General features: G+C 39.7%; 1 protein-coding gene across 1 annotated transcript in view; it reads left to right on the top strand.

Annotated features, from left to right (window-relative positions):
- Window positions 1–3,628: 3,628 nt before the first annotated feature.
- Window positions 3,629–26,552, top strand: part of trpc5b (transient receptor potential cation channel, subfamily C, member 5b) — a gene marked incomplete at its 5' end in the record, with an annotated part of 54,773 nt that continues 31,849 nt past the window's right edge. The window contains 5 exons of the mRNA XM_079834003.1: window positions 3,629–4,006; window positions 6,318–6,839; window positions 13,932–14,268; window positions 21,762–21,901; window positions 22,067–22,389. Coding sequence (XP_079690129.1) covers window positions 3,629–4,006; window positions 6,318–6,839; window positions 13,932–14,268; window positions 21,762–21,901; window positions 22,067–22,389 — 1,700 coding nt within the window. The remainder of the gene's footprint in view (window positions 4,007–6,317; window positions 6,840–13,931; window positions 14,269–21,761; window positions 21,902–22,066; window positions 22,390–26,552) is intronic.

The following is a 26,552-nucleotide window of genomic DNA, read 5'->3' as shown; positions in this document are numbered from 1 at the left end:
TATTAGAAATAATGTTATTTATTTATTTACCGGGTTGTGCTGTTTTCATATGTAAGGGTTTAAACATGAATATGTTAGCGATTGTGTTTGGGGCTGTGCACATTCACTGCCAAACCACACTAATGAGCTAAAATGTTCATCCAGGTCTACAAATATGTTGAATAAATCATGGGTCGATTCCCTGTGGAAGCCTTGTTCAGCTTTTATGAAGCGGTGAGGTGTAAAGTACAACATCAAATGGATAAAAAAACACACTGCCTCTATTCTTACATAATGAAATAATGAAATGCTCACAGACACAGTATAAAGTGCATCAAATAAAATGGTGGGGTCACAGTAAAACTGAACAGCTGTCTTGCTTTTGGCGAGGATCACAAATGCTGATGCCAGGAGGGCTGAATAAATGCAATGAACTCAGTGTGCTAATATTTGTTCAAGAGAGCAAAATGGCCTGAGCGGAATATATTGTATCCCATTCTTTGAAAGTCCTATATAGCAGGTCTTCAATCCTTATTTCTTTTGGATTGGCCATCACAACTCTTTGAAATTATGGATTAATGTTGCCCTTTAAAATGGCAGCATTTTACAATTTGGGAGGTTTTAAATTATTTACATTTAATTTGGGAGGTTTACATATGTTACATGTAATTCAGCGGTTTTACATGTATTTACACTTCATTTGTGGTTTTTTATTATTATTTGGTGGTTACACTATTTGGTTATACTTTATTTTAAAGGGCACCTATTATGCCCCTTTTTACAAGATATAATATAAGTCTCAGGTGTTCACGGAGGTCTTACGGGTGTGGAACAGCATGAGGGTGAGTAATAAACAACATTATTTTCATTTTTGGGTGAACTAACCCTTTAACTACATGTGCTTACTATAGGGTTAGGGTAGGATAAGGGTTTGGTTTAGGGTTAGTTGCATGTAATTATGCATCATTTACTGTTATAACTATGGTAAATACATGTAACAAGGAGACTGTAAAATAAAGTGTTACCCACTATTTTAAGGTGTCCTTGTTACAGTGTAATTATACATTTAATTAACTTCTGAGTAATAATAAACTACATGCAAATACTATAGGGTTTGGGTTAGGAATAAAGTTTGGTTTAGGGTCAGTTGCATGTAATTATGCATAATGCAAAATGTGTAATGTGTAAGGACACTGTAAAAATAAAGTGTTACTGATCATTTTACATTCAATATGAGAAGTATTACATTATTCTACATATCATTTGAGAGTTTTACATTATTTTACATGTACCTGTCCTTTGAGAGATTTTACATTAACTTACATTTCATTTGTGAGATTTTACATGGTTTCAAAACCATGAAATGCCATTAAATTGTGGACAAGGGGTTACTCTTCTTGGTGCATCCACTTATCTCTATTTATCCACAACACAATTCCATCAATTATTTGTTAATTGGGATTGATTAGTAAAGCCTAGACAGGGTGTATCTCTAGTGTTTCTTGACAGGGTGAAGCAAAGCAACACAAGCCCGCTATCTTGGCAGTTGCTCACACAATTTTACGCATCTGTTACCTGCCATGTCTAGAAATCGAAATGGTGTCGGTGTGTGATCATGTTTAAAGATGTTTACTTTCACGTTACACCTAATATACCAGTAATGCGTGAAAGAGAAAGAGAGTGTGAGTCACCTGATAAAAAATGGGAGACAGCCTGGAAATAATAAAGCCTTATCTCTTGTAGAAGAAAAAAAAAATCCGTCTTGACCTTTTAATTTGGAAACAACTACGATCTTAAATATTCCAAAAAAATATTCTTTGTTATTGCTAATTTTCAAACTGAAATTAACATATTACAGGTGTAACACTCACCTTAGAACAGAGGATAGACACCCATCATAAACCCTGTTGATATGAAAAAAAAAAGAAAAGAAAAATACCCAGTGAAATTTAAGGCTGAAACAACACATCAGCAGATTACAATAATTAATATTCTGGTCTCACCTGCATAGATGTGATTCAGGAATGAAAGGGAGCATTTTGTCTGCTACCATTGTTACCCAGGGTGTCCCCCAGGGCTCAGTCATTGGCCCTCTGTTCTTTCTAAACATTATTCCCCATAGACAAATAAAGTGATGTCAGTTCCAGTTTAAAAGTTTCCATTACCCTCATTACTGTATATTTGTATGCTGTGGAGTGTTGGGAAATGTTTTATTTATAACACATTACAATGTTGAGTTAATTATTATAAAAACTAATTTTGTTGCATTACTTTATTTCAGTCAAAATACTAATGCACTAAATTGCCAGTTGTTGCACACTTTGTAATTTTTAAGACCCATTTCAAGTTAACAGAAGCAAATATGTCTCACATTAAAATAATGCTAAGATACAAATCATTCTAAATATATAAGCTAAAAAAATCTGGGTTCTTACTCAATATATTGACCCCAGATGTAGAGGGATCACTTCAGATTGATGATTCAGGAAAGTTTCAATCACTTGAAATGAACAGCTCTCCCTGGAAATCAGGGCTCAATCTAGCCTGAACAAACGCAGGAAAAAAACGTCTTTATATCACAGTTTGACACCCTCGGTCAGCTGGCTCTCTTGGACACCTGAGTGGGAGCTCCACTTGGTAGCTTGGTTGGATCATTTGAACATAGCATATAATAATCTGTGTTCCATCTGCAAATATTGAATAGACAGGCCTTATCATTAAGCATTTTACCATTTAATTCATATTTCTTCAGAAAGCAGAAGAACCAAAGCTTTAGTTCTGAGGTTTGAACTTCATCTGTGCAAAGATGATTTAGAAGAACTAGGTTTTTTAGATTATTTTATATTTTATAAAATATATTCCACCATCTTTTATAGAGCCTCAGTGAAACTCAGAGATTGAGTTGTAGCTATATTAGTTCTTAAGAAGGAGGGACTTCAGGGTCAATGCAAGTTATTTGCTTGTTTGAGTGTGTGCTTGTGTGAAGAGAGAGAAACTGAAGACCAAAACTACATGAATTCCTATGTTGTACCTTTGTGTACAACAAATTATTTTTATTGAAAGCATAAAGATGTTATGATGACCATTTGCATAAAGTGCTTTTCTTTAGTGCTTTCGACCACCTACTGTACTTCAATAACTTTGTGAATTCTGTTCTTCGAATCATATTGACAAAATCTCCATATCTTTGTTGGTGCACCTAAAAATGAAAAAAAAAATATGTTCTGTCATCATTTACTCACCTTCATGTTAGAAGTCAGTGGTCACCAAAACTGTTTCATTTACAAAAAAGAAAGTAAAACAGCTTTGGAAAAAAAATGAGGAGTGAGTAAATGAGTAAATTACATCATTTACATTTTTGAGTCTTTAAGGCAAGGACCACCGATACGTGCTTTAATTTTTCTTTAATTTTTCATGTTCTGAAAATATGCGGTGTATGTGCTCCAACCTTTGTGCCTATACAGAAATTGTCTTTCTAAAATAACCATCCTGAGAAATATTCACTGGAATCTTGCCATCTAGATTTGTTCTCATTTACCATGTCAGTTATAAAAGGAATATGTAATCTTCGAAGTGATTGTTTGCTCAATCTCTTCTCAGCTTTCTCTGGACTTGTGTCATCTTATGTCACCGAGTCCACATAAACCCCATGGCGCAGCTGTACTACAACAAGGCCAGTAACTCCCCGTACCGCGATCGCATCCCCCTGCAGATCGTGAGGGCGGAGGTTGAGCTGTCTGCCAAGGAACGAGCCTACCTGACGGCAGTGGAGAAGGGCGACTATGCTGGAGTTAAACAGGCCTTCGAGGAGGCCGAGATCTATTACAACATCAATGTGAACTGCCTGGACCCGCTGGGCCGCAGCGCACTCCTCATCGCTATTGAGAATGAGAACCTGGAGGTGATGGAGCTGCTGTTGAGTCATGGCGTGCACATGGGCGACGCTCTCCTCTACGCCATCCGCAAGGAGGTGGTGGGAGCGGTGGAGCTACTGCTGTCCTACAGGAAGCCCAGTGGCGAGAGACAGGTGTGTGAGGGTGTGACTTCCTTTCAAGGGAGAGTCACATCCAACTTTTCTGACTGGATAGCATTTAGCTGTATTGATATGCCATAATTTTGAGGAGAACAAGAATAACAGAAAAAATAAGACATTTTGCTGAGTAGGGCTGGGTTGGTAATACCGATTAATGAATTTTAATCAATCTTCATTTTGATGAAGCAATATCGATTCTTAAATCCCAAGATTGACCTTTTGCTGTTTTCAGTTGATGCATGAATAAAACTTCACTAAACATTATTCGTTGCATGACTCCCATCCAATAATCATAATAAACTTTGTTACTTCTGATATGAAACTAAATTTTAGCTGTCAATTTTATCACAAAATGTATAATAATTACAGTTTTGGCACTCTTTTACACGTCACTTTAGCCACCTCAGTTCAAGTGGCAGCATGGAGTGCACATGAACCGTTCATCTCTTCCTCTTTACTTCTACTTGTTATAGCACAAAATATACATGAATGAACATCAGAAGATATGTTGGGGAAAAAACAGTAGGCTACAACCTTAATATCTTAATACCTTAATAATTACTCAATCAGTGTTTGAACCACGGAAAGACATCCATAAAACATGTGAACAATATATCACGTAACTAGGAAAAAAACTGTACAGAGCAGAATTAATTGAAGTACTTAATTAGAAACTTTGAGCAATTTAAAAGTTTATTTGAGCAAAGATTACGAGCAATGCCTATTTAACCTTTATAGTAATGTACCAACTGACAGTGTTCCCTGTATAGTTTACAGCATTAGTTGCGAGATTGTTTACCTTAATAAAAATTTACTTGTACTGTACCTGATATATTGTATGTCCAGATGAATCAAATTAATCAAGACTGTGTGAATCGGAATCAAATGGATTTGCAAAATCTGTGTTAGACATATAGCAGATCTTTTGCATTACATTCCCCCCAACCCACAGCTTTTCACACCATGTAAATGTGAGGTGCCATTAGGAAATATATCTGAATTCAATCACTGACCTTTTTCAAGTAAAGTGAAATATAGAGATCAGGATTATTTAATATCTTAATCGACTCGTAATCACTCAACCTGATTGAGTGATTATGTGCCTCAAAGACATTTTGCTTTGAGGCATTAATATGCCTTGATCAAATTTCCCTTGATCTTTTGAGATTAAAAAATTGATGTACTATGAAAACTTATTGTAACTTTAAGAACTCAAAACTTCCTTTCCAGTCCAAAAATAGTATTTATTGAAACCAAGCAGCAAAAAAATTGATTCTTCCTTAACGTTGTGACATTCATCAATGCACTATTTACATATAAATGATGCTTATTGTATTATCAGAAACATGGCCCGTCCAAGCATTGCTATTTATAAAAATACATTTTTTATATAAACTTACAGGATTGGGCAGTGTACCAGTTAGAAACATTTACTGATACCAAATTTTTTACTTGTTTCATTTTTATATATATACCGGTTTGTAAAAAAATGGTAAAATGCCTGCTGCTAAACTACAGGAGATGCTTGATGATAAAAATATGTACTGATTCACTGTAAAAAAAAAAAAATAAAAAATAAACTTTCTAAAAAACAGTTTAGTCAAGTTTAGTCAACTCAAAATATCCAAGTTGTCACTTAGTACGAATTCACATTTCAAGTTGACCATAGCAGTCTTTTTTTTTTTTTAACAGTGTCTACTTGTCTTCAATAATTGATTGAATTTTTTGCTTAAATTTATTAGGCCAATTTGCTTTAGTATCAAAATTGGTTTTGAGAATTGTGAAATTGTACCAGTATTATTTACTAGCATTATATTATTTACTAGTATACTAAAGTTCTGTTATCTTAAAAAACCTTTTCCAGCAAAAATAACCGTATTGTGACATATTGATATCATGAAATAAAATGATATTGTGATTATAAGGACTGGTCACCCCTTTAAACAGATTAATAAATGCCGATGGTGCAATAGGTGGCTTAAAATATATTGTCTCAAGTTCAAGGGTCGATAAGATCTCTTATCATTTCAGTCTAATCTTCAGAATGTTTTATCGGTCTGTCACAATACAAGACAAGCTTTGCGAAGTTATTAAAGGATGAGGCAGGTAAAAATATTTCACATGCTATATCAACTTGAACTGTGCTATTGTGCATCTGACTGTTTATGAAAACTCAAAAAAATAAATGTTCATCTTTAATATTATGCATTGTTATGGACTGGAATGTAGGCCTAAAAATTGACAACTTCCTTAATAGTGCAATTTCACTATTATTTATTGCTCTCTTTTTTTTGCACTCTTCAAGGTTCCTTCTCTCATGATGGACACACAGTTTTCGGAGTTTACACCCGATATCACACCAATCATGTTGGCTGCCCACACTAACAACTACGAGATAATCAAGCTCCTAGTTCAACGAAAAGTCACCATACCGCGGCCACACCAGATCCGCTGTGACTGCGTGGAATGTGTATCCAGCTCCGAAGTGGACAGCCTGCGCCACTCCCGTTCACGCCTGAACATCTACAAAACTCTTGCCAGCCCCTCTCTCATCGCCCTTTCCAGCGAGGATCCCATCCTCACAGCCTTCAGGCTGGGCTGGGAGCTGAAGGAGCTCAGTAAGGTGGAGAATGAGTTCCGGCAGGAGTACGAGGAGCTATCGCAGCAGTGCAAACTTTTCGCTAAAGACCTGCTGGATCAGGCCCGTAGCTCCCGTGAGCTGGAGACCATCCTCAACCATCGGGATGACCACAGCGAGGAGCTGGACCCCCGTGAATGCAGAGACCTGGCCAAGCTCAAGCTAGCCATTAAGTACCACCAAAAAGAGGTGAGCATTTAAGACAGAGATTTGAAATCTTAAAGGAACACTCCACTATTTTTGAAAAAAGGCTCATTTTCCAACTCCCCTAGAGTTAAACAGTTGAGTTTTACCGTTTTCGAATCCATTCAGCCGATCTCACAATGTACACAATGTAACTACAGAAGAGTCAAGTTTTAAATAGGAAAAATATTGAAACTCTTTGGTCATTTTTTGAGCAAGATGCTAACGGTCTAATCAGATTCAATGATCTACGCAAAGCTATGCTAAAAGTGCTACCGCCAGACCCGGAGATCGGCTGAATTGATTCGAAAACGGTAAAACTCAACTGTTTAACTCTAGGGGAGTTGGAAAATGAGCCTATTTTCAAAAATAGCTGAGTGTTCCTTTAAATGCATGAATGTTTCACCAATCGTTTACATTATTCTTTGGGTCTATATCTCACATGGGTGGCTCTCTTACTGCTGCAATGGTATAAATCTCTCTTGATATTTTTAATAACAATTACAAAAGATTAATATTAAGCATATTCGTTAACTTTTGGAACTTGGAAGATTTCAATTTGAGCAGAATCTTTTTTAACATCATCTCTGTCATCGTCAGAGCTCACATCCCCAGTACATTCAGCATCTGGCTCATATTCACTCATAATCTCAACCATATTCTCAAAACTATCTTCAAAATCAATATTTTGAAGATAGCAGCTTCCTAGCCAGATTCACCATCAAGTGACAGTGACACTAATATTTGATTGCGTTCAGTATTTGCTCTGCAGTAAATCGCTGAGCCATTTCAAGTTTTGCTGATGACACTTGTTTATTCTTTTGTTTTATACCTGCGGTGATTTTGAGTGAAACATCACGTAATCATTGTGTATCAGGCAATGCCACCTTGAGGAAAGGTGCGTGTATTGAGTCATCAGAAATTCAATTATTGTTGTGCGGGGGGGAAAAATACACTATTACGTACTTCGGCTTGCTAGAGACCCTATACACTATGCATCTGTGATAAGGAGAAATAGAAAACCTTTCTCCTTGAGGCTCTATTCTCTCATTCTGGCCTTTTCAGACTGCTGGTGAGGCGGTTGTAGAGAAGTCTACAGAGGCAAGGTTTCAATCAGCAGCTTCCAGGAGATATATCCCTCTCTGGGGGTCCGTAAGGGCTGTACTATTAGCCGAGATAGAAGAAATATATTTCTCTCTCGCTCTAGGCTCCTCCCCTCAGGCTTACGCGGAGGTTGGGTCTGGCAAGAGGCAGGCAGAGTGTTATACATACAGCTCTGTTGTCCTCTCCAGCTTGGAGATTAAATTGGACTACTGAGTCTGCTCACCAGAAAGGCATTTTACCTTTTTTTTTTTAAATGAATTTGTCATGCATTAGCACTTTTTTGTAGGGCCGTATGAAGTATAGGAAAAGTCACAAAGTCTCATGAAAAACAATAACTGTTCTTGAAACGGCGAATTAATTACACAGAAAACGAGCACCGGGCTCTCCCTTTATAATCACAGAGGCTGTCAGTCAGTTTAGTAGCCTGACGTCATCATACTCAATTCTAGTAAGAATTTGAGTCTGATACTGCTCCGTTGGGCTGTGATTATGGGGCGTGTTTCAACCGAACCAGGAAAGACCTCAATTGGATAGACCTACAACCAATCAGAGCAACGGAGTGACGCATAACGTTAGTTGTCAAATGTCAACAGAACTCAACTGCACTGTGTTGCCAAGTCCGCGGGTTTTTCCATGTCCGCGGATTGAAGCGACCCCAATTATGTGATATACAGACCCAGGAATGCGAATTTTAGCAGGCAGCCCTGCCAAAATAACACATATTTTACCCCCCAAATGCCATTTATTTTCCGGAGAACCCCCCCGGAAAGCTATTGGGCTTGTTTTTGGCTAGTTTTGAGTAGCAATTAGGCGGGTTTTGTTGTAAAAACGTGGCAACCCTGTGCACGCACGCTGGAGTAAGTAACGTTAGAAGAAAAAGATGAGTGTAAACGATCTTTGCCGGTGTTGTAAAAAAAGAATTTAAGGATACACAGAGTACTTACCAACACGATCATCATTTCTGAGAGAAATAGTAAAGGTGAATGCATATACGAACAAGTTCTCAGTTTAGGATTAGAACAAATTCAAGCTAAGCGCCTTTGATGACGTGGATGATTACGTTACTGTTTATCATCTGTCCATCATCGTCTAAAGCCCGCCCTGACAATTTCATTGGTCTGAACACTTTCTGTTCGGGCATAATTACTCCTCTACGGATCAAGTCCAGACCGAACTGCCCGAGCTCGGCTGGCATCCAGGCTATCAGTTTAGTGCAAGCTCACTGATTTTGGCACACTTGTGAAAACTTGTGTGAAGACTAAAGTGCACAATAAATCTTTAATTTACAGTGTTGATGCTTTTTTGTTCACACGAAAGTGTGAAAACTGATGGTCGAATTGAAATTTACTGAGGGACGTCTTCTTTATGTCGTTTTGCGTTTGAATAACTAAATGAATGCTATGCATGACTATTTATGTGACTATTTTCTGATTATAAACTGAGTATTATTATTAAACGCCGCGATGATAATTCCTCGAGCCGTCTTTCCTGCTCTGATCTCTGTATCGCTCTTACAATGTTGCCCCTGGCAACCGATAGCGTCGGATCCCGGAATGGTGGATGGGCTCAGACTACGCCCAATTTGTCACGTGACAGCAAGCGACCATGACGTATCTCCTCATTCTCAATTGATGCTGTTAAAGCTACCTCAGGGCATTAATTACTTACCCCCACGAAGCACCACGAGGCTTGCGCGAGAATATGACGTAGAGCCGGTGTTCTCATAGATATGTTTACGTTGTGCTTCAGGTCTTGGCGTAGTGCTCAAAAGGGTGCTAAAGTGTGCATTGCCTGGATGCCCAAACCGTGAGAAACGAATAAGTGCACATAAAAGTGCTTTATCAAAGCCGGCTCTACGTCATGTTCTTGCGCATGCGTCGTGGTGCTTCCTGAGTTCACGTCAGAGGCCTAGACGGAAGACAAGAACTTGTTGAATAAAGTTATTATTTTGATTTATTTTTTTCTGGGATTTAGTGGGTTTGAAGAGAAAGTATTTTATGAACGTATACTATACACTCTAAAAAAAAAAGGTTCTATATTGCACCAAAAATGGTTCTTGGCTCGTAATCATAGGGGAACCTTTTTTAGTGCTATATAGCACCAATTTTGGTGCTTCAGTGGTTCTTCAGCGGTTCTTCAGAGGTTCTTCACCGGTTCTTTGACTAAGGTGCTATATAGCACCTCTGAAGAACCGCTGAAGAACCACTGAAGCACCAAAATTGGTGCTATATAGCACTAAAAAAGGTTCCCCTATGATTACGAGCCTTTTTTTTTAGAGTGGATAGAGAGCATTCACTCAGTATCGTTATCAAATTTTTGACTGAAGTGGCTTTTAGAGGCTTTTGCATCTGAACTCTTCATATGCAACCTAAGACTGTATTGGTTTAGTCATAACACAACCTCATATACCTTGAGGCATTTTAAAAGCAGCTTGTGATATGAATCTAAATAAAATGCAATGTTTTGATAGACCTTAAAGAATTAGTTCACTTTTAAATAAACTTTTGCTGATAATTTACTCACCCCCATCATGTCATCCAAGATGTCCATGTCTTTCTTTCTGCAGTCAAAAAGAAATGAAGGTTTTTGATGAAAACATTCCAGGATATGTCTCCATGTAATGGACTTTAATGGGCTCCAAACAGTTCAAGGTCCAAATGACAGTTTCAGTGCAGCTTCAGAGGGCTTTAAACGATACCAGACGATGAATAAGGGTCTTATCTAGCGAAACGATCAATTTCTGCAAGAAACCGAGCTGTATTTATGCTATTATTTTACCTCTTAACAGAGGAACGTGATAATCTCTGAGCTCCGCTGTGGCGAGCAGCGAGGCCGAGGGACTGTGAGGGCGGGACGAGGCGGCGCTCATCAGAGAGGATGAGCGCCAGCTGCGAGCCGCAGCGATCTCGGCCCTTGCGGAGGAGTGAGGGAGTATAAAGGAGGAGCGACGACAGTGAGGGACGAGAGAGGACCAGGCCTGGATTTTGTGTTATGTTTTATTTTGTGTTCGCTGCAGTCGTCCGTGAGGGGCTGCAGCTTTTTATTTTCATTTGTGTTTGTATGTAGGCGGCAGTCGACCGCGAGGGGCTGCCGCCGCCATTTTATTTTGTCTTTATTTTGATTAAACATTTTGAATGTCCGCCGGTTCCCGCCTCCTTCTTCCCGTACAAACAACGTTTTACTACAGTGGTGCCGAAACCCGGGAGGAAGGAGGGACACGCTGTCGAAGAGCCCTCGCAGCTGAGGGGGATCACGGTGCCGTGGAGTTCGGGCAGCGCGGAGGAGAGAAGTCCGCAAGCGGCTGCCCGAAGCGGTGGTGCTGGAGCGGATGAAGATCGGTGGGGCGGAGAGCTCGCTGCCGCGCCCCTGGGTCGAGGTGGGGTGGCTGCCGTCCGTGAGGGGGCGAAGGAGTCCCCAGCGCTTGCCTGGAGCCGGAGCCTGCTGTCGTCCGCCGCATAGGGGAGGAGCAGGGAGCGCGGGATGGGGAGGAGCATTCCGGCCGCCCTCAGAAGGAGGAGCCACGCCGGCCGCCAGGGGGCGGAGGAGTCTCGGGCCGTCCACCGAGCGTCCAGTGCCACCGCATGGCACCGCGAAGAAGAGCCTCTCGGCTGGCTGAGGACCGAGCGGCAGTGTGTCTGGGAACCGGGGAGGGGGGGGGGGGGGGAGTAGAGCGCAGACTCGGGAGTGCCCCCCGGCCTGCGAAGGGCGTTGGGGGTATGTGGCGAGCAGCGAGGCCGAGGGACCGTGAGGGCGGGACGAGGCGGCGCTCATCAGAGAGGATGAGCGCCAGCTGCGAGCCGCAGCGATCTCGGCCCTTGCGGAGGAGTGAGGGAGTATAAAGGAGGAGCGACGACAGTGAGGGACGAGAGAGGACCAGGCCTGGATTTTGTGTTATGTTTTATTTTGTGTTCGCTGCAGTCGTCCGTAAGGGGCTGCAGCTTTTTATTTTCATTTGTGTTTGTATGTAGGCGGCAGTCGACCGCGAGGGGCTGCCGCCGCCATTTTATTTTGTCTTTATTTTGATTAAACATTTTGAATGTCCGCCGGTTCCCGCCTCCTTCTTCCCGTACAAACAACGTTTTACTACATCCGCCATTACTTTCGCTAAGTGAGGTCAAATACGAGCGTGGTCATAGATGTATACATAGATACCTCATTAGCGCCTGCACGGATCAATAGAATGAGGCATCTACGATCGATATATCTATGACCACGCTCGTATTTGACCTCACTTAGCGGAAGTAATGGCGGAGCTCAGAGATGATCACTTTCGACTGATAAGAGGTAAAATAATAGCATAAATACTGATCGGTTTCTTGCAGAAACTGATCGTTTCGCTAGATAAGACCCTTATTTATCGTCTGGTATCGTTTAAAGCCCTCTGAAACTGCACTGAAACTGTTATTTGGACCTTGAACCTTTTGGAGCCCATTAAAGTCCATTATATGGAGAAATATCCTGGAATGTTTTCATCAAAAACCTTAATTTCTTTTCGACTGCAGAAAGAAAGACATGGACATCTTGGATGACATGATGGGGGTGAGTAAAGTATCAGCAAAAGTTTATTTAAAAGTGAACTAATCCTTTAATGTCAGTAAGCATGTCTACACCTGTAAACATTTGTCTTGTCCTCAGGAAAATTAAGTTTCACTAAATCATGTTGCCTTAATAAGTGTATTATATTTTAGCTCTGCATCAAATGCAGTGGGACTCATTTTAAGTCCTTATTAAACATTTTGTTGATTTTGTTTTTTATTTAAATTCATCAACAATACATATCTTGCAGAGCTGAAAAGAATTTATACATTTGATAAATAAAAACAAATAAAAAAAACAAAAACGAAATAAAACAAACAAACAAACAACTGAACCAGGACATTAAGAACTTACAATAAATCAGAACTCGTATTTCCCTAGAAATTATATCTTGAGATGAAGAGCTTTAAAAAGAACAGTTGTTTCTAATGCTGATGGAATTATTGCAAAATACTTTCATGAGAGGTGACAGTTCAAGGTGCTCTTGCATTTTGAATCATTTGTCTGTTTAATAGGACCCCAGAGCAGAACGGACTCCTTTCATAAAACATAATAACATTTCAGAGCAATGTAGGTCATGCAGCAAGAGAAAATGTGATTTTAGAAACATTATTTATATGATTATTATAGACAGGCACATCATTTAACATTTGCATTGTGTAAAAGGGAGCCATTTTTGGAGCGTTTGTGCATTGATGTAAAGTTGGGGTTATATGGCATAGTGGAGTGTAGATGAAAATTTACTGGTTTAAATCTCACAAGGGTTGATTTGTGTATCATCAACATTGGGCTCTTGAGCAGGTCGTACCAGGTTACTCCAGGGAATAGACTTTGTAATAACCATAATGTACGTTTTACTAAATACTTAATGACTACTTATTCAAAGGCTGACAGGTTGATGTAATAACTGATTTCACCTCAAATGCCTGTGGAAAAACATATTGCGTAAGGATGTGAATGTCAAAAAATGCCAAACCTCACTGATGTTTACCAGCTATAAAAACTCTTCAACATTTATGCTGTTGTGTAATGTTTGTTATCAGTTTATGTGCAATTTTTTTTGCTTTTCTCAGTATGGTTGATAGATAACACTTGAAACATTAGGTTAATATATAACAAAATAAAGAATGCCCAGGTCAAATTTTTGCTTTAAATTTATATAATCATTTATAAGAGAATTTTAATATTCTGGATGGAAATGATGCATATCACAATAGAAAGAATCTTGAGTCTATAAATCACTTTCTTTTTGCAAGACATTTCTTGACAGTTTTCATGAGATTCCTCTTTATACATCTGTATGAATTTAACATCTATTTGTTCTTTTCAACAATTTTTATGCATGAATCTCAAGCGATTAAAAATATTATGCCAAGTAATGAATAGCATCTTTCTCTTTATTTGTCATGAATTTTCACAGGCTTGTTAGATCATTCAACCATTATTTTATTCTGACAGTTTGTAGCTCAGCCCAACTGCCAGCAGCTCCTGGCAACACTGTGGTACGATAGTTTCCCGGGTTGGAGACGTCGTCACTGGGCAGTGAAGCTCATCACTTGCTTCATCATTGGCCTGCTCTTCCCTGTCTTCTCCCTCATATACCTTCTGGCTCCAAAGAGCACTCTGGGAACCTTCATCAAGAAACCTTTTATCAAGTTCATCTGCCACACTGCCTCCTACCTGACCTTCCTCTTGCTCCTCCTCCTCGCCTCACAGCATATTGTGCAAACGGACCTGCATGTACAGGGACCTCCACCCACCATTGTGGAGTGGTTGATCTTACCCTGGGTTCTAGGTAAGACTTATTGGGTACATTTGAGCACAACAGTGGAATGGATGTATGGATGGGTGGATGGGAGATTTCTTGGGTACATTTAAACGCAACAGTGGGATGGATGTATGGATGGGTGGATGGGAGATTTCTTGGGTACATTTGAACGCAACAGTGGGATGGATGGATTGATGGAAGACTTCTTGGCTACATTTGAGCACAACAGGGAGATGAATGGATTGATGGATGGATGGATGGATGGGTGGATGGATGGAAGACTTCTTGGCTACATTTGAGCACAACAGTGAGATGGATGGATGGATTGATGGTTGGGAGATTTCTTGGGTACATTTGAACGCAACAGTGGGATGGATGGATGGAAGACTTCTTGGCTACATTTGAGCACAACAGGGAGATGAATGGATTGATGGATGGATGGATGGATGGATGGATGGATGGATGGATGGATGGATGGATGGATGGATGGAAGACTTCTTGGCTACATTTGAGCACAACAGTGAGATGGATGGATGGATTGATGGATGGGAGATTTCTTGGGGACATTTGAACGCAACAGTGGGATGGATGGATGGATGGAAGACTTCTTGGCTACATTTGAGCAAAACAGGGAGATGAATGGATTGATGGATGGATGGATGGATGGATGGATGGATGGATGGGTGGATGGATGGAAGACTTCTTGGCTACATTTGAGCACAACAGTGAGATGGATGGATTGATTGATGGATGGATGGATGGATGGATGGGAGATTTATTGGGTACATTTGAGCGCAACAGTGGGATGGATGGATGGATGGATGGATGTAAGACTTCTTGGGTACATTTTAGTGCAACAGTGGGATGGATGGATGGATTGATGGGTGGGTGGATGGATGGATGGATGGATGGGTGGATAGATGGATGGAAAACTTCTTGGGTACATTTGAGCACAACTGTGGGATGGATTGATGGATGGATGGATGGAAGAATTCTCGGGTACAGTTGAGTGCTACAGTGGGATGGATGGATTGATGGATGGATGGAAGACTTCTTGGGTACATTTGAGTGCTACAGATGGATGGATGGATGGATGGATTGATGGATTGATGGATGGATGGATGGATGGATGGAAGACTTCTTGGGTACATTTGAGGACAACAGTGGGATGGGTGGATGGATGGATGGGAGATTTCTTGGGTACATTTGAGCGCAACAGTGGGATGGATGGATGGATGTAAAACTTCTTGGGGACATTTTAGTGCAACAGTGGAGTTGGTGGATGGATGGATGGATGGATGGAAGACTTCTTGGGTACAGTTGAGTGCTACAGTGGGGTGGGTGGGTGGATGGATGGATGGATGGATGGAAGACTTCTATTGTACATTTGAGCACAACAGTGGGATGGATGGATAGATGGATGTAAGACTTCTTGGGTACATTTGAGCACAACAGTGGGATGGATGGATGTAAGACTTCTTTGGTACATTTTAGTGCAACAGTGGGGTGGATGGATGGATGGATGGAAGACTTCTTGGGTACATTTGAGCACAACAGTGGGATGGATGGATGGATGGATGGATGGAGGGATTCATGGATGGATGGATGGATGGATGGATGGATGGATGGATGGATGGATGGATGGATGGATGGATGGATGGATGGATGGGAGATTTTTTGGGTACATTTGAGCGCAACAGTGGGATGGATGGATGAATGTAAAACTTATTGGGTACATTTTAGTGCAACAGTGGGGTGGATGGATGGATGGATGGATGGAAGACTTCTTGGGTACAGTTGAGTGCTACAGTGGGATGGATGGATTGATGGATGGATGACTTCTTGGGTACAGTTGAGTGCTACAGATGGATGGATGGATGGATGGAAGACTTCTTGGGTATATTTGAGCATAACAGTGGGCTGGATTGATGGATGGATGGATGGGAGATTTCTTGGGTACATTTTAGTGCAACAATGGGATGGATGGATGTAAAACTTCTTGGGTACATTTTAGTGCAACAGTGGGGTGGATGGATGGATGGATGGATGGATGGATGGATGGATGGAAGACTTCTTTGGTACAGTTGAGTGCTACAGTGGGATGAATGGATGGATGGATTGATGGATGGAAGACTTCTTGGGTACATTTGAGCACAACAGTGGGATGGATGGATTGATGGATGGATGGATGTAAGACTTCTTGGGTACAGTTGAGTGCTACAGATGGATGGATGGATTGATGGATGGATGGAATACTTCTTGGGTACATTTGAGCATAACAGTGGGATGGATGGATGGATGGATTTGTGGATGGATGGATGGATGGATGGATGGATGGGAGATTTATTTATGATTTATTAATTAGTTGTACAAATACATTATTTAGTTCGCACTTACACTCACCTAAAGGATTATTATAGGAACAAAATACTAATACTGTGTTTGACCCCCTTTCGCCTTCAGAACTGCCTTAATTCTACGTGGCATTGATTCAACAAGGTGCTGAAAGCATTCTTTAGAAATGTTGGCCCATATTGATAGGATAGCATCTTGCAGTTGATGGAGATTAGTGGGATGCACATCCAGGGCCATGGCACATAAACGATGCCCAATTGGCACTAAGGGGCCTGAAGTGTGCCAAGAAAACATCCCCCACACCATTACACCACCACCACCACCCTGCACAGTGGTTACAAGGCATGATGGATCCATGCTCTCATTCTGTTTATGCCAAATTCTGACTCTACCATCTGAATGTCTCAACAGAAATCGAGACTCATCAGACCAGGCAACATTTTTCCAGTCTTCAACTGTCCAATGTTGGTGAGCTCGTGCAAATTGTAGCCTCTTTTTCCTAATTGTAGTGGAGATGAGTGGTACCCGGTGGGGTCTTCTACTGTTTTAGCCCATCCGCCTCAAGGTTGTGCGTGTTGTGGCTTCACAAATGCTTTGCTGCATACCTCGGTTGTAACGAGTGGTTATTTCAGTCAAAGTTCAGTCGGCCCATTCTCCTCTGACCTCTAGCATCAACAAGGCATTTTCGCCCACAGGACTGCCGCACACTGGATGTTTTTCCCTTTTCACACCATTCTTTGTAAACCCTAGAAATGGTTGTGCGTGAAAATCCCAGTAACTGAGCAGATTGTGAAATACTCAGATATTTGTCAGGTTGATTAGATAATTGCATTAATGAGAAAGTGAACAGGTGTTCCTAATAATCCTTTAGGTGAGTGTATATTCTTTTAAAGTATACAGTCATGTGAAAATGTTAGGACATCCTATTGAATTCCATGGCTTTCTGTATTAGGACATAATAAAAAAATCATCTAGTGCTTGGCAGGTCTTAATTTGGAAAATAAAACCTCAGATGAACAACAACACGTGACATATCACACTGTGTCATTATTTATTTAGCAAAAATAAAGCCAAAATGGTGACAAAGTTAGGACACGCTTACTGTTAACAAAGGAATTAAGAGGGTAAGTAACGGTCTAATTACTTACACTGCTAATCAAATGCCTTCGATTAACTAATCACCAGCAAGTGTGATCACCTCTATAAAAGCAGAAGTTTTGGCAGTTTGCTGGTCTGGAGCATTCAGGTGTGTGTTAACACAATGCCAAGGAGGAAAGACATCAGCAATGCCATCAATCAACCCTGCGAAGGGTTACAAGGCTATTTCCAAACCATTTGAAGTCCATCATTCTACAGTGAGGAAGATTATTCACAAGCGGAAGACATTCAAAACAGACACTAATCTTCCCATGAGTGGATGTTCCAGCAAATTCACCCCAAGATCAGACTGTATAATGCTCAGAAAAATTTCAGACAACCCAAGAACTACATTTCACACTCTACATGCCTCAGTTAACATTTTAAATGTTAAAGTTCATTTCTTCTCTCTAAAAAAAAACATAGCTGCACAGCTTAGGTTTGCAAAGTTGCATCTGAACAAACTGATATGCTGCATAACAAACTGATATGCTGATAAGACTTCTACGTCCTTTGGATAGGCGAGACCAAAGTGGAGATGTTTGGCCATAATGCACAGCACAAGTTTGGTGAAAACCAAAAGAGCATATCAGTACAAACACCTCATACAAAAAGTCAAGCATGCTGGTGGAGGGGTGGTGATTTTGGGCTTGTTTTGTAGCCACAGGACCTGGGCACCTCACAGACATTGAGTCGACCATGAACTCCTCTGTATACTAAAGTATTCTAGAATCAAATGTGAGACCATCTGTCCGACAGCTAAAGCTTTGCTAAAATTGGGTCAGGCAACCGGACAATGATCTGAAGATCACCAGCAAATCTACAACAGAATAGATTTGGCTGAAAAATAAAAGAATGAAGGTGCTGCAATGGCCCAGTCGAAGTCCAGACCTCATCCTGACTGAAATTCTGTGACAAGAGCTGTGCATAAACAAAATGCCCACAGACCTCAACAAACTGAAGCAGTGTTGTAAAGAGTGGACCAAAATTCCTCCAGAATGATGTGAGAGACTGATAAATCATGCTGAAATGATTACTTCAAGTCATTGCTGCTAAAAGTGGATCTACAGGCAATTGAATGATAGGGTCACCTAACTTTGTCACCCATGGTTTTTCCATCTTGACTTTATTTTTGCTAAATAAAAAATGGCACAGTGTAATATGTGGTGTGTTGTTGTTTATTTGAGGTTTTATATTCCACATTTTAAGACCTGCCAAGCACTAGATGATTTTTTATTATGTCCTGATACAGAAAACCATGGAATTCAATAGGGTGTCCTAACATTTTCACGTGACTGTATACCTTTCATAATAGGTACTCGTTTTAAAATATGGTAAAGTGTACTTCTTTTGCACAAGGTTATGTACCTTTTTCAAACTTCATTTCAAAGTCTTTTTATGGCTTAGAACTTGCAGAAAGTGAATGGGAAAAATAAAGTGGGCGGACACTGTAATGCTGGAATCCAAAGTGTAAAATTGTAGTCCATTTGAATATCCCTTTAGATCAAATAATGATGAAATGATGATCTGTAACATTCATTTAGCTGGCTCATTCCTCAAGCTGTAAATCTGCTCGACTGCACAGGAAATAGATACGGCTATGGTTTTATCCCTCTGATGAAGTAAATGAATACTCATGAATTATTGATATAATAATTTATTGACCTCAAGACAAAAGCAAACAAAATCATATCTGAAGCCTCAGTTCAGAGCTGATTACACCAGGGCTCAATCATAATGGCTTGAGGTTTTCTCTCAAAGTACACACAAGCCCAGAAGTCGACAGAAGTGGACGCTTGAAACAAATTATCTGTAGTCTGGAGGACAGGCGCAATCAGAAAGGAGTTTGCTTTATTTCTGTGAAAAACCCAAGCAGGCAGTGGGACATTGAAAAATATATACTTTAGACCAGCAGTATTTGTTTGTTCTTTATTAAAAAAAAAATAATAATAATAATTTAGGGGGCAAGACATGCTCCACAATCCATTGGAGGCAGGGTGGAGAATTTAGTATCTAAGTGTATATGTTTTCCAGTGTTATTAAATTTTGTATTTTGTGTGACACAAAAAAAATAATAATAAAAAATAATAATAATCTGTCAATCGATCAAAGGGGCCTTATTTTTATTTCTAAATTTCAGTAAATTTTTCTGCATATTTTGCACTTTAGATTTCTTTTCTTGTACACAAACTGCTAAAAAGCTGAAAAGAAAAGAAAAAATATATGTTTATTATACTCTGGCACACTTTTAATGACACTGAAAAAATATACTATATATACAGTGTCCTCCACTAATATTGGCACCCCTGGTAAATATGAGCAGAGGCGTAAATATGAGCAGAGGCGTAAATATGAGCAAAGGAATATTGCTTTATCTTTTTGATCTTTCATTCAAAAAATTCACAAAATTCTAACATTTCATTGAAGTAAAACGATTGAAAATGGGGGAATACTCTCATTATGAGATGAATGTTTTTCTCTAGTTCACGTTGGCCACAATTATTGGCACCCAATTATCGCAACCATTTGAAGTTCCAGTCGTGTGTGACAACTGAATATGCTGGAGTTTGTTTTTGGATGAGCGAGGAGGATTTTGCTTGAAACCTTCCCAAACAACTTGTGGTGATTAAGTGTGCCGCACACGTCCTGAAAAGTGAAGCCAAAGCGTATTGATCGACCCCTGGTGGTTGGTCCCAGTATAGCTCATAAACCCTGCCCCCTTCATGTATTCTAATGGGACGCTAGACAAACTAAACAATCAAATTACACTTCAAATAAATTTTTTTCCAAAGATTGTTTCTGTCATTTTAGGTAGTTATCATGCTGATGTAAGTTCAAGTGTTTGTTTTTTTTATTTTTGTATCTGGTTTTATTTAGTTATTTAATGCTGCAAAAAACAGGGGTGTGACGTCATGATTGACCGCTTCTCTGAGCGAAGTCACTGACGCACCAACTTACCGGGATTTTTGGGAGGAGATTGGAGCTTCATTTCCTTAACTGTTTATTTCACACCAACATAATGAGTTGTTCTGCAGTAAACTGTACTAACAGATACTGTGGGAGTGTGGGTGGGGGTTTTGATATCACAGCTTTAGTTCCTGCTCTACTGTGCAGACTAATGTACCAAGGTCCCTACACTACAGACGCAGGTCCCAAATCTGCACAAGATGTAAGCGCCATATTCAGACATTGGTGGCTTTACTTTTCTACAATGGAAGATAGTAAAGGGGCATCGTCCATCTTTTGTTACAGTCTATGATGGTAATGTAGGTGCTGTTTTTTTTTTCTCTTTTTGACCCCAAGATTGAACTAATCTCTGCAATTCTCCATCTGTGATCCTAGTCTTTGGCCACTCAAACTCCTCCTCACCATGCATTAGGATGATATAGACACACGTCCTCTTCCAGGCAGATTCGTAGTTCATTGGAACTTCTTAATTATTGCCCTGATGGTGGAAGTGGGGATTTTCAATGCTTAAGCTATTTTCTTATGGCCACTTTCTATTTTGTGGAGCTCAACAATCTTTTGCTGCACATTAGAACTATATTATTTGGTTTTACTCATTGTGATGGGCCCATTGTGTTTCCTCATGTTTATACTCCTGTGGAACAGGAAGTCATGGCTGGACAATTTCATGTTCCTAGTCACCCTGGTGTGCTAAAAAACGTAAAATATGAATGGGAATATAATTAAGAGATATTTTACTCATAAGAATTTGGGGTGCCAATAATTGTGTCCAACATGCAATGGAGAAAAACATTTATCTCATAATGTGAGTTTCCATCCACTTTCAATTGTTTTACTTCAATGAAAGGTTAGAATGTTGTGATTTTTTTTTAATGAAAGATCAAAAGGATAAAAAGTGCAGATTTATTTGCACAGCCACCTTTTCTCATATTTACCAAGCTTGCCAGTATTAGTGGAAGGCACTAGAAACCTTGCCCTAAAGGGACTCTGTAGTGAAAGTGGAGAAATTTACTTTTTATGATGTTTTGCAGTTGTTGTAATTTTTTTTGTGGTCCTTGCAGGCTTCATCTGGGCAGAGATTAAAGAGATGTGGGATGGAGGTTTCACAGAGTACATCCATGACTGGTGGAACCTGATGGATTTTGCGATGAACTCCCTCTACCTGGCCACCATATCTCTTAAAATGGTGGCCTACTTTAAGGTTGATACCATCATTTTATGCAATTAGCTACAGCCCTGGAGTAGATACCTTTACAGAAGACTGTTTCAGGTTGTACAGAGGACTTAAAATGAAGTGATTGTAGAAGAAGGAATATGGTTTTCACCTCTGTGTCTATTTATCTCACACATCTTCTCTCTCCATCAGTACAATAGCTCTCGTCCTCGTGTGGAGTGGGAGATGTGGCACCCTACGCTCATTGCCGAGGCTCTCTTCGCCATCGCCAACATCTTCAGCTCGCTGCGTCTCATCTCTCTGTTCACCGCCAACTCTCACTTGGGCCCACTGCAGATTTCTCTCGGCCGCATGCTGTTGGACATCCTCAAGTTTCTTTTCATCTACTGTCTGGTGCTGCTGGCTTTCGCCAACGGCCTCAACCAGCTCTACTTCTATTATGAGACGAAGGCATCCGAAGAGCCCAACCACTGCAAAGGGATCCGTTGTGAGAAGCAGAACAATGCCTTCTCCACGTGAGTGAAACGGCACATGAGTTGTTTAGTAGAATGTGCAGGCTACCCCTTGAAATACACTTTAGCATACTTTTAAAAAGATGGAAATTATACTTTAAGGTAATATGCATAAGTGTAAACTGAATGTGACATTATCAGACACTTAGGGCCAGATTTATTAAACAGAGCAAATTAGCAATTCCAAAAAAGCGCTGATGGGAGAACGCAGACAAAACCGGATCATTTCCATAATGACCAACACAATCAGTGTAAATTAGCATCTGGTGTAAAGACATTTAAAGACACTTTTTTGGGTTGTTAAATAATGCTGAAAATACCTAGCCTGGATGCCAGCCGAAGTTAGCCCCGCCCACAACAAGTTCGGTCTGGACTTGATCCGTTGTGGAGCAACTATGCTCAAACCAGAGCTGTTCAGACCAATCAAATTGTCAGGGCGGGCTTTATACGATGATGGACAGATGATCAAGAGTAACGTAATCATTCACGTCGCCAAAGAGCGCTTGGGTTGAATTCATTTACTAAACGGAGAACTTGTTCGGATATGCATTCACCTTTACTCTTTCTCTCAAAAATGATGGTCGTGAAAAATTATTTTAACAACACAAGCAAAGATCGTTTACACTCATCTTCTTCTTCTACTTCTTCCAGTGTGCAATTGAGTTCTGCTGACAACTATACGTTGCTCTGATTGGTTGTAGGTCTATCCAGTTGAGTGCAGAGGCATTTCCGCCCCATAATCCCAGCCCAATGGAGCAGTATCAGACTCATATTATGACTATAATCTGAGTATGACGACATCAGGCTAGCAAATACCAGTAAATTGTTGAGTGCAAACCTTAGTAAATCAACTTGCGTGATTCATTTAATGTAATATCAAACAGCACGCAACAGTTCAAATTACTATAAAGTACTTTAGTTAGTATGTTAGTCAACACATCAAAATAAGTGTACTTCTTTAAACATGACAAAAGATTTAAAAAAAATAATGATTTACAACATAATTAAAAATACTTTACAAAATGCACTTTTTAAAAGTGCATTTAAGTGTGTTAAGAATCATAGTCATGAAAGTGTACTCACTTAAGCTGCCTATTATTTCATTAATATTATACTATCTAGTTTTTAAAAATATATACTTTTAAGGTTTATATACACTACAAATGCACATTCAATACAATTACCTGCTTTTCTGGTTGGTTTGCTGGTTTTACTCAGTTTAATCTGGTTCTAGCTGATCTCCCAGCCATGCCAAGATGGTATTTAGCTAGGTTAGCTAAATACTTAAACCGACCAGCCTGAACAAGCTAGATGACCAAATCAAAAACTAGCTTTGTTTTTTCAGCAGAACTATATTCCAAGAGAGAACTATATTCCAAGTTCTCTAAAGCCTGATAGATTTCTGCCTAGACTGAACAAAGCTCACTTAAAACAGCTTTAACCACTTTAAGGTAGTCTTAGCTGGTTTAAGCAGGTCTAGTTGGTCACCCAGCCTAAGCAGACTGGTCTGTAGGCTGGCTTTAGAAGAGTCTTGGCCACTTTTGTCAGCTAGTCAGTCTGGTAGACCAGCTGTCTTCAGAGCTAAACTAGCTGGGCATCCGGCTGGGAGACCATCTTAATCCAGCTAAAACCAGAAACAAGCTCAGATTTGTTCAGCATGGAAGTGCTAAAACCCCTCTAAAACCAGCAAAACAGGGTGGTATTCCAGAGGTTAACATACCGTCACATATACCTTGAACTCCCAGTTGATTAACCCAAACCTTGCTTACTCGAGGTATGCTGGTTCCAAAACTGCATCCAGGAGTAAGTTCAGACAACTCAGAGTATGTTCACAGTTAACTCACAACACATTCTCAACAGAGCAACGAAACGACGAGTCACCATGGAAACGATAAGAAACCATTCTACTTCCTTCTTCTTTTGTTTAATGGCGATCATTGTTTCAAAGTAATCTTTATTCACTGAGAATAAGGATTATATTTTTTGTTTGATGCAAATTAATTGAAAGCAGATCCATGTGTGGGATGACAAATAAATACATAATAAATATATTTGAATTAAACTGACATGTAAACATAATATTGTATATTATATAACTGTAACTATATAACACATTTAGTTATATTAATATTACTATATTAATTATATAACACGCATCTAAATACCAACTAACCTCCGGAGCAGGTTATGTTTAGAGAGTAAATTGCTATGGCTACTACACACCATGAAAGTTACCTCCGTTTTTGGAACCGAAAGTTGAGGTTATCCGCTTACTTACTCTTAAACATACCCAGGTACAGTATGTCACATAACCTGCTTTCTGGAATACATCCCAGACGAGCCTTAACATAACATGTTGCCAACATGTGAAAGCAAGAGTGAGTAGCATGTACATTTTTTTGTGAACCCCACTTTAACATCCATTTTCTTCTCCTAGAGTCATAGAGAAGTAAAAATGTGTTAAAGATATTAGATATTAGATGATAATGACACAGCTCCAGCAGTCGAGCTCCCTGCTCGGCTTTGCAGTAACAGAAGTCCATATAGCATTGATAATAATCACGTATTACAAAACCCACAAAAGAGCTTCGGTTGACTTGATCAATGAAAGTAATGTGGCCAAGATGCCACACGCAGCTTAATGCTGCCCTCCCGCAGAGGTCAAAATGAGAAAGAAATGAGAAAGGAAACGAGAGTGGAAATGCTTATGATCTTCCTGAGATTTTGCATCATAGCATGAGCCTTGCAGAATCATTTGATCTCAGAGGACGAAGACGAAATTATAGAGTGGCGCTTCATCCATCAACTGTTGTGTAATGACGAGAATCTTTTGCTCAAGGCTGTGCAGTAATAATGTGATCAGAAATGGGAAGAGATTTCAATGAAAACAATATTTCAAAACTACTCTTGATAGGGCAAATATTTGATTTCTTCTAAGTAAAACAGTCAGGATCTATCTATCGATCTATCTATCTATCTATCTATCTATCTATCTATCTATCTATCTATCTATCTATCTATCTATCTATCTATCTATCTATCTATCTATCTATCTGTCTGTCTGTCTGTCTGTCTGTCTGTCTGTCTGTCTGTCTGTCTGTCTGTCTGTCTGTCTGTCTGTCTGTCTGTCTATCTATCTATCTACCTACCTGTCTGTCTGTCTGTCTGTCTGTCTGTCTGTCTGTCTGTACTATCTATCTATCTATCTGTCTGTCTGTCTGTCTGTCTGTCTGTCTGTCTGTACTATCTATCTATCTATCTATCTATCTATCTATCTATCTATCTATCTATCTATCTATCTATCTATCTATCTATCTATCTATCTATCTATCTATCTATCTATCTGTCTGTCTGTCTGTCTGTCTGTCTGTCTGTCTGTCTGTCTGTCTGTCTGTCTGTCTGTCTGTCTGTCTGTCTGTCTGTCTGTCTGTCTGTCTGTCTGTCTGTCTGTACTATCTATCTATCTATCTATCTATCTATCTATCTATCTATCTATCTATCTATCTATCTATCTATCTATCTATCTATCTATCTATCTATCTATCTGTCTGTCTGTCTGTCTGTCTGTCTGTCTGTCTGTCTGTCTGTCTGTCTGTCTGTCTGTCTGTCTGTCTGTACTATCTATCTGTCTGTCTGTCTGTACTATCTATCTATCTATCTATCTATCTATCTATCTATCTATCTATCTATCTATCTATCTATCTATCTATCTATCTATCTATCTATCTATCTATCTATCTATCTATCTATCTATCTATCTATCTATCTGTCTATCTGTCTGTCTGTCTGTCTGTCTGTCTGTCTGTCTGTACTATCTATCTATCTGTCTGTCTGTCTGTCTGTCTGTCTGTCTGTCTGTCTGTACTATCTATCTGTCTGTCTGTCTGTACTATCTATCTATCTATCTATCTATCTATCTATCTATCTATCTATCTATCTATCTATCTATCTATCTATCTATCTATCTATCTATCTATCTATCTATCTATCTATCTATCTGTCTGTCTGTCTGTCTGTCTGTCTGTCTGTCTGTCTGTCTGTCTGTCTGTCTGTCTGTCTGTCTGTCTGTACTATCTATCTATCTATCTATCTATCTGTCTGTCTATCTGTCTGTCTGTCTGTCTGTCTGTCTGTCTGTCTGTCTGTCTGTCTGTACTATCTATCTA

This window comes from Gobio gobio, assembly GCF_949357685.1.
Source record: "Gobio gobio genome assembly, chromosome: 14".
Taxonomy (NCBI): domain Eukaryota; kingdom Metazoa; phylum Chordata; class Actinopteri; order Cypriniformes; family Gobionidae; genus Gobio; species Gobio gobio.
The sequence above is the reverse complement of the archived record's forward strand: the minus strand, read 5'-3'. Positions and strand labels throughout refer to the sequence as shown.